Raw genomic sequence first — 17,440 nt, 5'->3', positions numbered from 1 at the left:
AAAGAATAAATATTTGACTCACTAATGGTACTTTTGGAAGTGAAGACAGGGATGCTAATGATGATGCTGGTGCTGGATGGAGGAGTTGGTGGTGGAGATGGTGGTTGGTGGTGGATGCTAGGTCAGGGGTGGATGTTGTGCTGTCATCAGCCCTTGCTGTCACCCACTGCATTCCTGCTGGGTCTGGTAGGAGTGAAGTCGTTGTGTTGTGGAGTAGTACTGGTAGTGGGAGTTGTGGAGGGACAGAGGTCTGAGCTACTTCAGCATGCCACATGAAAACACAACTCAGACATGTACATGTCACTTCCTTCTTACTTCCTTACTCTGTCTTGCTTTTCCTCGTTGCTAGCTTCACTTTCTTCTTCTTTTTTCTTTATTTTCTTGTGGTTAACTTTTAAAGCTTGTTTCTTGTTTTAGTTGACTGTAGAGCTGTAAATTGTAGAGTTGTAAATCATTGATAGTCGTTGTAGATAATTGTAGTTGATCTTAGATATGTAGTCTTCTTGTTTCACCGCTGTTGTAATCGTCTTCTTTAGTTCTGTTCGTTACCGCTATTCTTCTTTCCTCTTTTACCGCTGTTGTTTACCGCTGCCACCAGTGTTAATAGGATAGATAAGCAGGCATGTAACTAGTTAGGTAGGTGCCATCAATGTCAATAATGTGGATGATGTGGAGAATTGTTGCTGCCAATAGAAAGCCATGAGGCATTGGATAGCTCGTTGTGGGTTTTATCTTGAGGTAGGTATCTTCTCTCTTTCACCCCCCCCTCTGTCTATATTGTATGTAAATGAAGGTGAGATATAGTCACTTTGGGGTTAGGGGGTTTTACTGTAATATATCATTGGTGTGATGGACAGAGTGATGTGACCCATGTATTGTCAGTGTGACGGTGAACCTCCTACTCTACCCTATCTCATAAGCTTCATTTTTTCGTCTCTTCAATCCCATTCTGTCTCCTCTGGTCCTCTCTGGTCCACTCCTCCGCTTTCTGGGAATATATCCTGCCTGGTGGGTGGGGGTATGTAATGTCTAGTACTTTTCCGTCACATGAGCTAACTGGCTTTCGTCAGCTGCCCCACTTGTTTGCCACATATTGAGATTCTTGATCGTTTGGCAAGTGTTTGCCATACATTCTATGTTTACATTCTGGCCAGAGAATGTGTCTATCTATCTACATACCTAGGCTGCTTCCTCCAAGGAAAGGGAGGTAGCTGAGGCAGCACGACGCACTCCCAATTTGCTCATCCACTCAAACACATTCATTCGCATCTTAGTCCCAAAGGGAAGAAGGGACATAACCTCACCGTACCACACCGCACGAGGGTCAGCTGCACAGTGCAATCAGTGACATCCGCAGCAGGGCCCGACAGCAGAGCTGGTTTACCCCTACCACATCATAATAGACCCATCCCCTTACCCGCACCCGACTTCATCAGCTGATCAGACAAATGCGGAAGAATATCCCTTCATGGCTGCGTCATCATTTATTCATTCAAGTTGCTCTCCATTCATATCTATCACGCACAGCCACTCTTTCTTATTCAACAGACATCCCTCTTGCATCCAACATCTCTTCACACTGTTCATCCATCCTATTCGTGGTCTTCCTCTCAGCCTTACACCTCTCAATCAGACCTAGTTAGCTTTTTCACCAATCGCTCATTATCCATTCTCTCCACATGCCCAAACCATCACAACACCCTCTGCTCAACTCGATAAGCCATCTCCTGAACAACTCCAGTTCTCCTTCGCACTTTATCATTTCTCACTCAATCAATACGCATCACTCCACACATACTCCTCAGACACCTCAACTCCACTACATTCAAACTTTTTCTCTCTGCTACACCCATATTCCAGGTTTCAGCCCCTTATAATGCAGTTGGTACCACAACACCCTCATACAGCCTTCTCTTTACATCCATTCTAAGCGAACGACATATAAACACTTTGTTCATTCCTCCCAGCACCTGTCCTACTTCATTCATTCTAAACTTCGCTTCTGCATCTATTCTTCCATCCACAGCAACATGTGACCCTAAATACTTAAAACACTCCACCTCCTCAAGCAACACCATTCAAAACTATACTCATCCTCCTACCATCTACTAACCTCGTACACTTCATCACTTTACTCTTATTCTCATTTACCTTCAATTTCCTCCTTTCACACACCCTTCCACACTCCTCTACCAACTGTCTCAATCTCTCCTCTGAATCAGCCACCAGTGCAGTATCATCCCCAAACAGCAGCTGCTTCAGATTCCAGTCTTTACCATCAAAAATCACCACACTCAGACCTCCACCTAACACTCTTGCATTCACCTCCCTTACAACACCATCCATATAAATATTAAACAACCAAGGCGACATCACACATCCCTGCCGCAGCCCCACTCTCATGGGAAACCAATCACTCACAATATTTCCCACTCTTACACACACTGTACTATTTACATAAAAACTTTTCACTCCTTTTAGTAACCTACCATCAAGTCCATACAATTTTAAAACAGTCCACAAAGCTTCCCTATCAATTCTATCATACGCTTTCTCTAAATCCATGAACACCCAAAACACATTCTTACCTTTCGCAAATACTTTTCACACACTTGTCTCACAGCAAACACCTGATCCACGCATCCCCTCCCTTTTCTAAAGCCACACTGCTCATCACCAATCACTCCCTCTGTACCCTCCCTAACTCAATTAACACTCTGCCATACACCTTACCTACAACACTCAACAGACTTATACCCTTAAAGCTAGTACATTCATACTTAACACCCTTACCTTTATACAACAGGACCACACAAGCACTTGCCCAGTCAACTGGCACCATAGTCACAAAGCACACATTCAACAATCTTACTAACCAGTCAACAACTGTCACTCGACCACCTTTCAGGCATTCTGCAGCACACCCATCCATACCTGCAGCTTTCCCTGTTTTCATCTCCTTTATTGCCTTCTCCACTTCCTCCTTCGTGATCAAAGAATCATTCAACTCTCCCAACACATTTATTCCTTGCACCCTTCCATCCACCACAATCTCAGCCACCCTTTCCTCCTCTACATTTAACAATCTTTCAAAATACTCTGCCCATCTCTTCCTTACTGCATCCATCTCAGTTAACATCCTTCCATCCTCTGCTTTTACTCGCTCTTCCTTCCCAGACTCTCCCTTTCACACCCTTTTCACCTCCTTCCAAAACATTTTCTTATTCTGTTGAAAATTCTCAGTCAACCGCATACCCCACCTCTGATCTGCTGCCATTTTAGCATCACGCACAGCCATTTTCACCCTATTCCTCTTTTCCTTATACCTCTCATATGACATCTCATCCTTCCTCTACAGCCACGTTTCATATGCACGTCTCTTCTCAGACACAGCCATACTTGCTTTGTCACACCACCATTCACTTCCTTCTCCTATACCACCACCCACTTGTCTCACACCACACACCTCTTCAGCATGCCCCACCACAGCGCTCTTAAACAACTGCCATTCCTCTTCCACACTGCCGTTTTCCTGATCTTTCACTGCATTCCACTCATCTTTCAATTTCTGCTGATACTCTATCATTTCTTCTCTTTTATCCAACTCACTCACTTTCAAAACCTCCCTGCCACACGTAACTCTCCTAGCTTTCACCCATCTCTTACCTACTCTTAACTTTCCCTTCACCAGGAAGTGGTCAGACATACCTCCAACCTCCCCTCTAAGAACTCTCACAACCAACAATCTTCCCATTACATTCCTGGACACAACCACATAGTCCATCAATGCTCTGTCAACAACACTTCCACCCTCCTATCTTACCCATGTATACGTAAAAATATCTTTCTTCTCAAAGTATTTCCAATCAACGCACATCCCTATCATTCGTTCCCTATTTTCATTTCTTCCAGGCATACCATACAAACCAACTACACCTTCAACTGCTACATTTCCCACTTTAGGGTTCAGATCTCCCATCATTACCACATTCACATTCGCTCCAAAACTCTGCAGACACTCATCAACATCATTCTAGAAAGACTCCCTCTCTTCTCCATCCCTTTCACTACCAGGCCCATATGCACTCACAAGCACCCACAACTCACGTTCAAATTTCGCTTTCACCCACATCAGTCTCGATGATACCTCCTTCCATTTAATCACACACTGCTGTACTTCCGGACTCACTAACAAAGCCACACCTTCTCTTGCCCTTCCTCTGTCAACACCTGACAATCTTCCATTCACACTTTCAAATATAGACTCACCTTTCCCTTTCATCTTCGTTTCACTCAAAGCTAACACATCCAACATCCTTCTCACAAACATTCTCCCAATCTTCTCCCTTTTAGCCTCAATCGTACTACATCCACACACATTCTTATACCCAGTCTTCAGGGTACGTGGATAAGTCAATACCCCATCCCTTTCTCTTGCCTGTCTCTTGTTAGGAACTAAAAAACAAAGGAGGAGGACCCTGGTCCCCCCTCACCAAGCCCCTTTTAGTCGCCTTTTACGACACGTGGGAAATACGGTGCCAGTATTCTTCCTAACACAACCTGGCCTCAGGGAAGTAGTACAACCCCACAGCGCGGCCAGATTGTGTGCCCCCCGCCACAGGGGGTAGGGACACAAGTCGAAAAAAAGTATCGCGCAGGAGGGGTAGGATGGTATCCGAAATGATCAATACACCTTGTGCTGTACCTGGAAAATTAATTGATTATCATCTGAATATGCATCCAGTAACAATATCAGCCATAACTTGTCATATGAAACCTATCTATGACATTATGTAAGCATTTTTGACAGCAAGAGGGAAATATCATCAAACATTTCTAAAGTCGATCGTCCGTGGCGTGAAACTGTTTCGGGTCAAATGTGCACTGATGCTTTTGTTACCTTGTGTACGTCTCCACGTGAACACTGGACATTACATGATGTACAAGTGTTACATATTGTGCTATGACATACATATATTGCGACATATATTTGCGACTTAATACTAGCTGGTATGGATTTATTCATACCAAGTCAACAATTCACTAAAAGATCAAACTCTCCAAAATGGTTTGATGGCAATTGTGCCAGAGCAACAGCATATAACTCTTACTTAAAATCAAAAACATCTGAATCACTCTCCCAATTTAAAATTGCTAGAAATCATGCAAAAGCTGTATTAAATCTATCTAAATCAAACTTTCTTCAAAAGCAAGCATCAAAACTACTTAACAACCCTAATGACAATAGAATATTCTGGTCAACTCTTAATTCTTTCAATAAAAGTCATCTTCCATTCCCCCACTAAAATCTTCAGATGGCAATATTACAAATGACCCACGTGGGAAAGCAGATATCTCTGCTAGTACCTTTGCCAGAAACTCTACCATAGATGATACCAGCCAGAATGTCTCAGTACTGGAACTTGATTCTCCCGAAATTGCCCCACTTAAAATACAGACAAGATACGTAAAATCCATCCTAGACAATTTACCTACCAACAAAGCTCCAGGCCCAGATGGAATTCCGCCAATTGTTTTGAAAAAGTGTTCCCCTGAACTTGCCTCTGTCCTAGCTAAATTATTCAGACTATGCATACGTACTTCTTTATTCCCAAATTCATGGAAAGAAGCCAATATCCACCCAGTTCCGAAGAAAGGAGGTTCATCTGATCCCTCCAATTACAGACCAATAGCTGTCACATCTTCTCTTGGTAAGGTATTTGAAACTTTAATTAATAAGCATATTGTTAAACATCTTGAATCCAACAACTTAATTAGTGATAGATAATACGGTTTTCGCCACGAAAGATCCACCATTGACATACTCAATCTCTTAACTCATACCATCCATCAATCAATTGATCTTTTTGGAGAAACTCATGCAGTAGCTCTTGATATCTCTAAAGTTTTCGACAGAGTATGGCACCGTTCCCTGCTGTCCAAACTCCCTTGCTATGGACTAACGTCTTTTGTTCCTTTGATTTCTTCTTATCTTAGTGACAGGAAAATAAGAGTAAAAGTAGATGATGTATATTCGAATTTCCACTCAATTAACGCCGGCGGGCCGCAGCGATCAGTTCTGGCGCCAACCCTATTTCTGGTTCATATTAATGATCTCTTATCTGTCACTCACAATCCCATTCACTCATATGCAGATGACTCAACACTACATAGTTTATTCACACTCAGACATCCATTCACAAAGTCTAATATCTCTACCTCTCAACTCAGTACAGCCATCTCCATAAATCAAGATCTATCTACAATCAGTGAATGGGGACAAAACAACCTTGTCTCTTTTAATGCTAGTAAAACTAAATATATACAGTTTACTAATAGACAGATATTACCAGATTCGTACATTACCTTCAGTGCTACTAATATTCCCATCTCCAAAAGTATTGAAATTCTTGGTGTCTCACTTAACAGTGCCCTCAGCTGGACCTCTCATGTCAGATCATTTGCTAAAACCGCCTCAAAGAAACTTGGATTATTGTACAGAGTCCGTAACTTCTTCGCCGATGAGCAGTTAGCTATAATTTATAAGAGTCATGTGCGCTCTCAGCTTGAATATTGCTCACCCTTGTGGAATGGTTGTGGAGAGGTTGCATTAAGACAACTAGACAAAATTCAGAATAAAGCTGTTAGAATCATTAACAACCCTGCCATTACATATAAACTACCTCCCCTGCAAGTAAGAAGGAATGTTGCCTCCCTTGCATTATTTTACAGATATTTTTTTGGCAAATGCTCAGACGAAGTTGCGTCCATGGTGCCACCTCTCCATGCCTTCCCTCGTGCTACACGGGCATCTGGTAGCGCTCATGACTGGAATGTCACTCAACCATATTGCAGAACTTCTGCCTATCAGAATTCTTTCATTCCCCGAACTGCATCTCTCTGGAACTCGCTTCCCCAGAGTTGTTTTCCTCCAAATTTCAACCCACAACTGTTCAAGTCTAACTGTTACAGATATTTTATGAACAGAGGACACCAGTAATCTGGTGTATGGATTATTTTTTTTTACCCATTTGTTTTTCCTTCCTCCGTTCTGTTAATTATAAAAAAAAAAAAAAATGCCTATAAGTATTATATATTGTGTTATGACACTGGCAATATTTCCACCTGTAAAATGTGTAACCTCTCTCACGGCGATGAATCTTGTATAAGTCTTTATTACCAATGCTACATACTTTTTTTTTAACCAACAAGGACACATTTCACAAATAAGGAAGTTAGGAATATCTATACATAACACTTTCAGTCCAAATTTGTGAAGAAAGAATGATAAAACTGCCACGTTATAACACTGATAAGAGAGAAAACGTGTCACTGTTCTATTAGCCACATTAAACTCTTAGAGCCGGCTATAAATCTATGCCTGGCTGTTCAGGAAAGGTAAACTTCTAAATCGGGCTGTAACCACCAGCAAGTTAAAGAAGGAAAACATATATTGATCATAGTCAGTATATGGATTTGCGTGTACGAATACGGTATGATTTCCTGATAACTGATAACAAGGTCCTACTCTCCAGCTTTACAGTCATGGATGAACTGCAAGAAGGTGGTGTGGGTGGGGCAGGTGCAGAAGGTGTTTGTGTTGAGCAAGGTGGTGTTACTCACGGTGATCATAGTGGTAGGTGTTGTACACCTAGCTCATGGCCACACCCGCAATTACCAACACCCTTTTAGTGGCAGCAACTGGGTTCCCACAGCCATTGCCAGTGCATGCTTCCACTGTTTTTTCGCTTACAATGGATGGTAGGTGGGAATACTGTCAGCAGAACTCGTGGAGAGTGAGAGAATTATAGATTACCAAGTAACTTACCCATTACTAACTAGTAGGAGGGAGAAGTGCAGGGGCTAGAAGGGAAGACAATGAAAGACGGACATATAGAAAAGAGTATATTACGCTTCAATACAGTGTTATCATAATTAGAAAGTTAACAATTCTAATGTTTTACAGAACGAATTGTGAAATATACTTCTTAATACAGTTTGAATGTGACTTTGGTAAGTTTCAGGCTGACTTCATTAGCCTAGATGAAATATATATTTAAAAGTTACATATGCCAAACTTAGTTGACGCAGTGTTAAATCTTGCAGGGAACAAATCTGCAACGTGGTAGAGGAGCTCAAGAACAACAGCAGGTGAGGCCTAATTGGTAACACTACACCTCATTTTATATAATGATAATGCTTGTCAACTGTTGCAAGGCATCAGCTATTATCTTAACAGAATGCTTAACTATATGCACAGTTGCCCAAGTGAAAACTGCAAAAAATATATTGCAGCGCGTGGAAATATCTGGTAGATTGACCGCGGTAAACAAACATAATTTATGAATGAAAGTTTAGACTCTGAAACCTATTTACGGATAGAAGCGATTGGCTAAAGGGATGAACAAGGAGAAAATCACATACCTCCTTTATAGTCGATATTAAAGGGCAACTAGTGTTTAGTAGTGTATACGTAGTCAATGAATATGAGATGGAAAGTAAAGATCGAAATAAAGAAACAAGTACAGTTCCATATTACTATTAACTGGAATCGTTGTAAGTAGCAGGAAGCTGGTGTTGAGTAGAATGGCTTCGTATCATGTTCACTTAGCAAGACTACATTCTTTTTACTATTTTTAACCTCATGTCACATTATAGAATTTTATGATTTACGTTACCTTTAAGTAAGCACATTGCACAGACAAGGTACTTGCACTCATGATGTAATGAATTACATGATCAGTGGAAGAAAAGCATTCGAGAGCCGAATACTAATCATCCATCATAATATTGACCCCGAGTGCCCATTTTCGAACTCGTCCAAGATTTTGGCCAAATCTTGTTACCCTGAGGCTTTCATGCTGATAGCTCAAGTCGTTCATGAGATATAATTGTAACAGATACACAGACAATAGTAAGAGATACACACACACAAACACCGACACTCATAGACGTGGACAAAAACATTATCACTCCGCTTTGCTAAACGCGGGCCATAATAAAGGAAAACATTATTTTGAACACAGCATTCGAATGTAAAGTCTTAGGACTAACTAGCAATGCCACTATGAAAAGAAAGTGGTAAGGGAAGCACAGGGATGCTTTCTATTTCATTTAATTACTTACTATAGTCTTGTTTCATAGAAGCGTCCCCGTGTGTGTGTGTGTGTGTGTGTGTGTGTGTGTGTGTGATAGATCAAGGGTCTGAAACTTATATAACAGTTGGTAGCAAAGAGATTACGATAGTTGAAAAGCAGTCATCATACTCTTCTAGTCACGGAATCGAAGTAGATGATGATAAAACAAAAATTATCATACATACACAGTATAATAGGAATGCATAAAGACCCTGTAAAATTCAGTTTCATAACTTCCTCTAGAGTGTGTGCAACGAAATCACTGGCAAAGAAACTATCGCACGTTTATAAACTAATTTACAAGCAGCACAAATGATATTGTTATAAACAAAGCTTATATATAGGAATGAACCGTATGTGGACATGTGATAACTCAGAAATGTGCAGAAAGGATATTTCTTCCATCAACCGCAAAAGAAATGCAAGAAACGTAGCAACATATGATTTTTCAATGTTATACACGAAGATCGAACACGAGGATATAAAAAAGAAGTTGGAATGGACAGTGTAAGTTGCTTTTAAAGGACTGAATAAAAATTTGATCGCAGTAGGTGAACACGAAGGATACTGGGTAAATAAAAGAGATGGCAAAAACTTGACGTTCTCAGAGGATCAGATAATAGATATGACAAATTACCTGATAGAAAACTGCTTTTTACTTGTGGAAATATGGTTTTCAAACAGTGCATAGGAATACCCATGGGGACAGACCCAGCCCTATTCATGGCAAATCTATACTTATATAGTTATGTATTCAAGTGGATGGAACGAATGTCAAAAGTTTAATATTCAGTAGCAAAGAAATTTAACAAAACTAGACGATTCATTGATCTAATATCCTTAAACAGTGATGGAGAAATGAATGCAAGGAGAAAAGAAATATATCCGGAAGCACTAGTATTAAATAAAGAAATTAATATCAAAATAGAAAACAAAGGTATATCAACAAAACTCTGTGATAAAAGAGATTATTATAATTTTGAAATTGTATCATACCCAGATTTGTCGGGAAACATACCTAGAATTCCAGTGTACGGTGTATACACATCTCAGTTGCTACGAGTCACAAAGGTAAGTACAAATTTAGAAAACTTTACTACAAGCATCCAACAGACCACAAGAAAATTCCTCAGTCAAGGATTTTTCAAAACAGAATTACGTAAGACATTAAAGAAAACGTATCATCGTCACTATAACTCCGTCAAACACCTGAATGGAGACATAAATAGTCTTACAAGAGAAATATTTGATTTAGTTACGGATACAATAATATCCCAGGGCCGTCGACGGGCAGAGAGTGCTCACGGGATCCCCCCAGGCTCTGTAGCAGAAGTCCAACTGCAACAAAAAACAATTATACCTACCAAGTTTGGACTCATCTGGATGCTACTCGATCGACCGTAACAACAACAAACTATTCGTCTCAAATACAACGACCAGTTACACCTACCAATTGAGATTCACCTGGATGCGACTTAATCAACAATGACCACAACAAACCATTCCTACCAAACTGAACCCCACTGGAAATGGCATATTATTTTGTCCTATCTTTTCATATGTGTGTGTGTGTGTGTGTGTGTGTGTGTGTGTGTGTGTGTGTGTGTGTGTGTGTTCTTGTACCTAATTCTTCTTACCTAACTGTATCTTTATAGGAATGAGGCAAGCTCGTACTGTCCCGTGTGTTGAACCATTTTTGTCATACTTGTCTTTAAATTTATTAATAGTTTTGGCACACACTATTTCATTTGGTAGTGTATTCCACTGATGAATTGCTCTATTTGGGAAACTGAATTTCCTAACGTCTTTATCACCTCTCTTTTTGTACAGTTTTCTGCACTGTCCTCTTGATGATGCATCCCCATAGGTTATATACTCATTTACGTCTATTTTCTGTTTTCCAGTGATGCATTTATATAAAACATAATCATGTCTCCTCTTTTCCTTCTCTCCCGTAATGTTGGTAGGTTTCATTTTTCGAGTATTTCTTCATAGCTTAGGTTCTTTGGTGCCCATCTTGTAGGGGACCTTTGTACCTTTTCAGTCTTATCTGTTTTTTGAGATGCGGATTCCAGACTACTGATGCATACCCCAGAGTTGGGCTGATGAATGATGTTACTATCTTTCTCAGCATGTCTTCGTTTATATATGTGAATGCTACCCTCATATTAGCATGCAGTGTGTACATGTTTCTTACGTTTTCTTTATATGATCAGCCAGTGATAGTCTGTTATTGATAAACATTTCTAAATCCTTTTCCCCTTCTGATGTGTGTAGGGTTGAACTTCCTATCTTATAATCCCAGTCTGATCTTTATTCTATCTATCTATCTATCTATCTATAGCCCGACGCCCTAATCCCGCAAAGGGTGGCCGCAGACAAAACGCCTCCAAGTCACTCTGTCACCCACCATTTGACTCCCCTCCCCCCAACTCACCCCCCCCTCCCTCATATACCTCTCAACTCCATCCCTCCACCTCATCCTCGGTCTACCCCTCCCTCTCCCTCCCTCCACCTCATCTACATACACCCTCTTAGTCAGTCTTTCATTCTCCATTCTCTCCACATGTCCAAACCACCTCAGTGTATTTCTCCTAATCTTTTCAACCACATCCACATCTACCCCACGATGTTCCTTCACTTCTTCATTCGTCAACCTGTCCCTCCACGTCACTCCACATGCTCCTCTCAAGTAACTCATTTCCACTGCTCTCACTCTTGACTTGTTCCCCTCTTGCAAGGTCCACGCCTCGCTTCCATACGTCAGGGTAGGGATCACAATGCCATCATGCAGTGACTTCTTAACTTCCATACTCACCTCCCTGTTTCTCATCACTGCTTTCAGTGTACCAACAACCTTTCTTCCCTGCTGTACCCTTTCACGTACTTCATCCCCCAAAGTTCCATCCTTACTCATCACACTACCCAAGTACTTGAATGCACTCACATTCTCCATATCCTCACCATCCAACCTCACTGCACACTCTGTTACTTCATTCCTCTCAAACACCATAACTTTACTTTTATTTACATTAACTTTCAGCTTCCTCCTCCTACACACTGTCCCAAATTCATTCACCAAACCTTGCAACTCCCATTCATCTTCACTCAACAATACTGTATCATCAGCAAACAGCAACACCGGAAGCTTCCAAATCTCACCCTCAGTCATTAGGGCCACCCCCACATCCACTGCCCTACCTTGCACCTCCTTCACAACCCCATCCATATATATATTAAACAGCCATGGAGACATCACACACCCCTGTTTCAGTCCCACATTGAGATCAAAGAACTCACTCAGCTCACCATCCACTCGCACCGTAGCCCTGGTACATACTCTTCACAGCACTCAACAATTTCCCCTCCACTCCATATATTCTTAATTCCTTCCACATACCTTGCCTATCTATTCTGTCATAAGCTTTCTCCAAGTCCATGACATTTGTCCACACTGAATTCCATTGCCATTTATTGCTCCATTCTTGAGGCTTATTTAATTCCACTTATAGTGCAATGCATGAATCTGTGTTTGTAATTTCCCTTTGTATTTTGGCATCATCAGCTAACATATTTAGGTAGCTTCCATTTCCAATTTTGCTGTTTATGTCATTTATGTATATACTAAAAACATATCTGGTGCCAGCACTGAGCCCAGTGGACCTCCATTTGTCACTTCTCTTCATGATGAGTAATTTCCCCTTAGCACTGTTCTCATTCCCCTTTTACTGAGGAAATCTCACATCTAATCGAACAGATTACCTTGGATTCCTCTTTGATGGTACAGTTTCCTTAAAAGTTTTTTGTGTGGTTCTCTGTCAAATGCCTTCTTGAAATCCAAATATATGCTGTCTACCCAGTCATTTCTTTTCTGTATTATTGTAGCTTAATAGGTTATTAACACATTATTTTCCCTTTCTATAATCAGACTGTCTTTCTTATATCGTATTGTGTTTTTCCAGATGATTTACCCTAATTCTTCGTATCAGTTTTTCTAAAATCTTGCTTACGACGCTGGTCAGTGATACTGGTCGGTAGTTAAGTGGATTTTGTCTATTTCCTTTCTTGAAAAAGGGTACAATGTTTGCTTTCTTCCAAATATCGGGTAGTTTACCTAGTCTTAGGGATTCTGTGAATATTAAATGCAATGGTTTATTTAGCTCCTTTGCACATTCCTGTAATACCCAAGACGAAATCTCGTCAGGGTCATTAGCTTTTCCTTTGTCTAATTTCCTCATCTCTTCCCGGACCTCTTGTTTCGTTATACCGGTACGTATATTTGTTAATTAGTGTGGGCATGCTTGTTCATTTTCATCACTTGCAAATCTACTTTCTTTTGTAAAAACTGGTTGGAAAAATTTGTTTACTGCTTCACAAATATCTTCTTCATTCATACAGATTTTCCCATCATCCATGACGGACTATATTTTATCTTAACTTTTGTTTTGCTTTGTACGTAGCTGCAAAACAACTTCGGCAGATCGGTACATTTATTTATAATGTCTTCCTCAAACTCATTTAATATTCTCTTCTTATCCTTGGATAATCATTCCTTGCTTGCATGTAGTTGTTATATGTTCTCTCATTTTTATGTCGTCTGTATCTGGTCCACAGCAAATCTCTTTTCTCTTTTGTACTCTTCCATCAGTACCGTTTTAAACAAATTCAGTATCCTTATTTCCTTTTCTTTGTGCAGTGGGACATAATTCTGAACTCTTGTAAAATTCACAGAATTTTTATATATAACATTTATTTCGTCTCTGCGTAACTCGTTTTCCCAATCTATATCCTTAAAGTACGTCTTTAGGACATGATAGTTGCTTTTTTTTGTAGTTTAGCCTCTTTTTGTAATTCTCTATCTATCCATCTATCTATTGCCAGACGCCTAAATCCCGTTCGGGGTGGCCACAAACAAATCGCCTCCACGTCGCCCTGTCCCCCGCCATTTCCCTGCCTGCTCCTAACTCACACCCCCCTCTCTCATACACCTCTCCACCCCATCCCTCCATCTCATCCTCGACCTCCCCCTCCCTCTCCCCCCCTCCACCTCACTCACTCTCTCTTCGTCAGTCTTTCACCCTCCATCCTCTCCACATGGCCAAACCACCTCAGTGTATTCCTCCTAACGCTTCCTATCACATCCATACCACAACGCTCCTTTATGTCCTCATTTGTCAGCCTGTTTTTCCATGTGACTCCACAGGCTCCTCTTAAATAACTCATTTCCACTGCTCTCACTCTTGACTTGTGCCCTTCCAACAACGTCCAAGCTTCACTTCCATGCGTTAGAGTTGGTATCACAATACTGTTATGTAGTAACTTTTTCACTTCCATGCTCACTTCCCTGTTTCTTATCATTACTTTCAAGGAACCAGCAACCTTTCTTCCCTGCTGTATCCTTTCAAGCACTTCACCCTCCAAACCTCCATCCTTACTCATCACACTACCCAAGTACTTAAACGTACTCACATTTTCCAATTCCTCACCATCCAACCTCGCTGTACATTCACTGACTTCACCCCTCTCAAAGACCATCACTTTACTCTTCCCTACATTCGCCTTCAGATTCCGTTTCTTACACACTCTCTCAAACTCAACCACGAAGCCTTGCAGCTCCCCTTCGTCTTCACTTAACAACACAGTATCATCTGCAAACAACAGTACAGAGAGTTTTCAAAGACTACCCTCTCTCATCAGGGCTACTCCAACATCCACTACCCTACCTTGTACCTCTTTTATTACCCCATCCATGTACAGATTGAACAACCATGGAGACATGACACATCGCTGTTTGAACCCAACTTCAAAGAGAAAAATTCACTCAGTTCACCAACCACACGCACTGCAGCCTTAGCACCATCATACATACTCTTCACAGCATTCAACAACTTCCCATCTACTCCATATATTCTTAATACTTTCCACAATCCTTGTCTATCCACCCTGTCATATGCTTTCTCCAAATCCATAAAAGCCGCATACAACTTCTTTCCCTTCTCTAGAAACTTTTCCATTAAAGATCTAAGAATGAATATCTGATCTACACAACCTCTTCCCTTCCTAAAGCCTCCCTGTTCTTCTCCAACTAATTCCTCTGTTTTTTCCCTAACTCTGTCAATAAGTATCCTACCATACACTTTTCCTATTATACTAAGAAGACAAATGCCCCTATGATTATCACACACTTCTTTTTCCCCTCTTCCTTTGTACAAGGGAATAATTATACCTGACTTCCAATCCTCCGGAACTCTACCTTCCTCCCAGGCCAACCTGCACATCTTCCACATCCATTCTACTACTATCTCTCCCCCATGCTTCAACATTTCACCACACACTTCAATTCCTGGGGCTTTCCCCAATTTAACTTTCTTCATTGCTTCCACAACTTCTATCCTACTGATTTCTTCCTGTCTTCTCACCTCCCTCCTTCTCCCGGCCATTCCCCAGCCACATATACTCGCATCACTTCCATCCTCTACGTTTAACAATTCCTTAAAGTGTTCTCTCCATCTGCTCACTTTTTCTCCCTTCTCCACTAGTAATCTACCATTTTTATCTTTCACTCCCCTGCTAACTTCACGTCCATCCTGTCTTATTCTCTTCACCTCTTTCCAGAACATTTTCTTACAGTCCCTCCACTTTACACTCAAATTCCTTCCAAATTCCTCATCCACTCTCTTCTTACTCTCTCTTACTAATCTTTTTACCTCTTTCTTTCTACATATAACTCTCTCTTCTGCCTCACAACTTCTTCCACGCCCCTGTTTCTCATCCATTCATTGTATGCTTTCTTCTTTTGTGCCACAGCCTGTCTCATCTCTTCATTCCACCACGCTGTTCCTTGCACCCCCCTCCGTCTTCTCTTCATCCCACACACCACATCACATGCCGCACATATTTATTCTGTGAATATCCTGCACACACCTTCCGCGTCCCCCATCTACTCCAATTCATATTTGCCCAATCGTTCCTCCACTTCTCTCTTATATTCTGCCTTTTTCTCATCCTCTTGTAACCTTTCCACTCTCCTTACAAATACTCCTCCTTCCTGTGTTTTCCTTCTTCTATTACTCCATCTTATTTGGGTCTTGATTCTGGCCACCACCAAGTAGTGGTCAGAAAGTCCACTCCCCCAACCTCTATAGGCTCTTGCATTCATTACACATCTTCGCATCCTTTCATCCACACACACATAATGAATCATTGCCTTCCTTTCATTTAATTCACCACCCACCCTTCTCATCACTTGCCATGTATACTTGTGGATCATTTTATGCCTGAAGAGAGTATTGGCTATCACCAACCCCCACCCAGCACAAATGTCCATTAATGCACTACCATTCTCATCTATCTCAGCAGGCACACCCCACTCACCAACTGTTCCATCCACCTTCACATTCCCTACTTTACCATTCATATCACCGATCAAAAACACTCTCTCATTCCTTCCAAACTTTTCCATGCACACTTCCACATTTGTCCAGAACTCTTCTCTCACTCTGCTTGCACGATCTTGCATTGGCGCATACACACACACAATTGCCCACATTTGTATTCCAACTTTCAATCTTACCCACACAATCCTTGACCCAGCTGATCCATACTCTCTTATGTTCTTCCATCTTTTACTCACAACTATATACACTCCTTCTCTTGCCCTCTCATTCTCACCTACTCCTACACATATACCCCATCCATACTCCCATTCTCTCACACTCTCAACTCTCCATTTAGTTTCGGTTACTCCACATACATCCACTTTTGCACCCTCAAGCACCTGGACAATCTCTCTCTCTTTCACCTCATCATTCGCACCTCTTGCATTCCGTGTTCCGATTACCATGTCCTTTGTCCGGTCCTTGGTCGTCATCTTTTGGTCAGTCCTTGTCCGAGGCTTCTTGTTTGACTTTTTAGTTAGTTTTTTTTCCGGGGAGGGGCACTAACCCTCCGCCAACCCTTTTAGTCACCTTGTACGACAAGCAGGGATTACTGGGGGAATAATCTTGAAACCCCCCCCTACCCCCAGGGGAGATTGTAATTCTCATTATCTCTAAATATCAGGGCTCTTGTTTGGCGAGCCACAGCTCGCAAATGTTAGTATTTTGTCTCTTTGGCGAACAAATTTTACATGCATGTCGCCTTTTGGCGAGGAGAAAATATATCCACTTCAAAACCCAGTAAACTACAAAATAAGAACATTTCACTTAAATGAACAAAAAAGCACATTGTGATCGATTGTTAAGGCTTTCCTCATCGCCATTGTGAATGTTTAAAACCTCATTATATGATTCTAATCGTGACAA

General features: G+C 41.2%; 1 protein-coding gene across 1 annotated transcript in view; it reads left to right on the top strand.

Annotated features, from left to right (window-relative positions):
- LOC145416017 (Y+L amino acid transporter 2-like) overlaps positions 1–8,155 on the top strand; it is a 29,514-nt gene extending 21,359 nt beyond the window's left edge. Inside the window, exons 3-4 of the mRNA XM_080285117.1 lie at positions 7,536–7,761; positions 8,107–8,155. Coding sequence (XP_080141243.1) covers positions 7,536–7,761; positions 8,107–8,155 — 275 coding nt within the window. The remainder of the gene's footprint in view (positions 1–7,535; positions 7,762–8,106) is intronic.
- The last annotated feature ends 9,285 nt before the right edge of the window (positions 8,156–17,440 follow it).

The sequence above is a fragment of the Coenobita brevimanus genome, chromosome 104 (genome assembly GCF_032717465.1).
Source record: "Coenobita brevimanus isolate Jiangsu-jjx chromosome 104, ASM3271746v2, whole genome shotgun sequence".
Lineage (NCBI taxonomy): Eukaryota > Metazoa > Arthropoda > Malacostraca > Decapoda > Coenobitidae > Coenobita > Coenobita brevimanus.
This window is presented reverse-complemented; position numbering and strand designations above follow the sequence as displayed.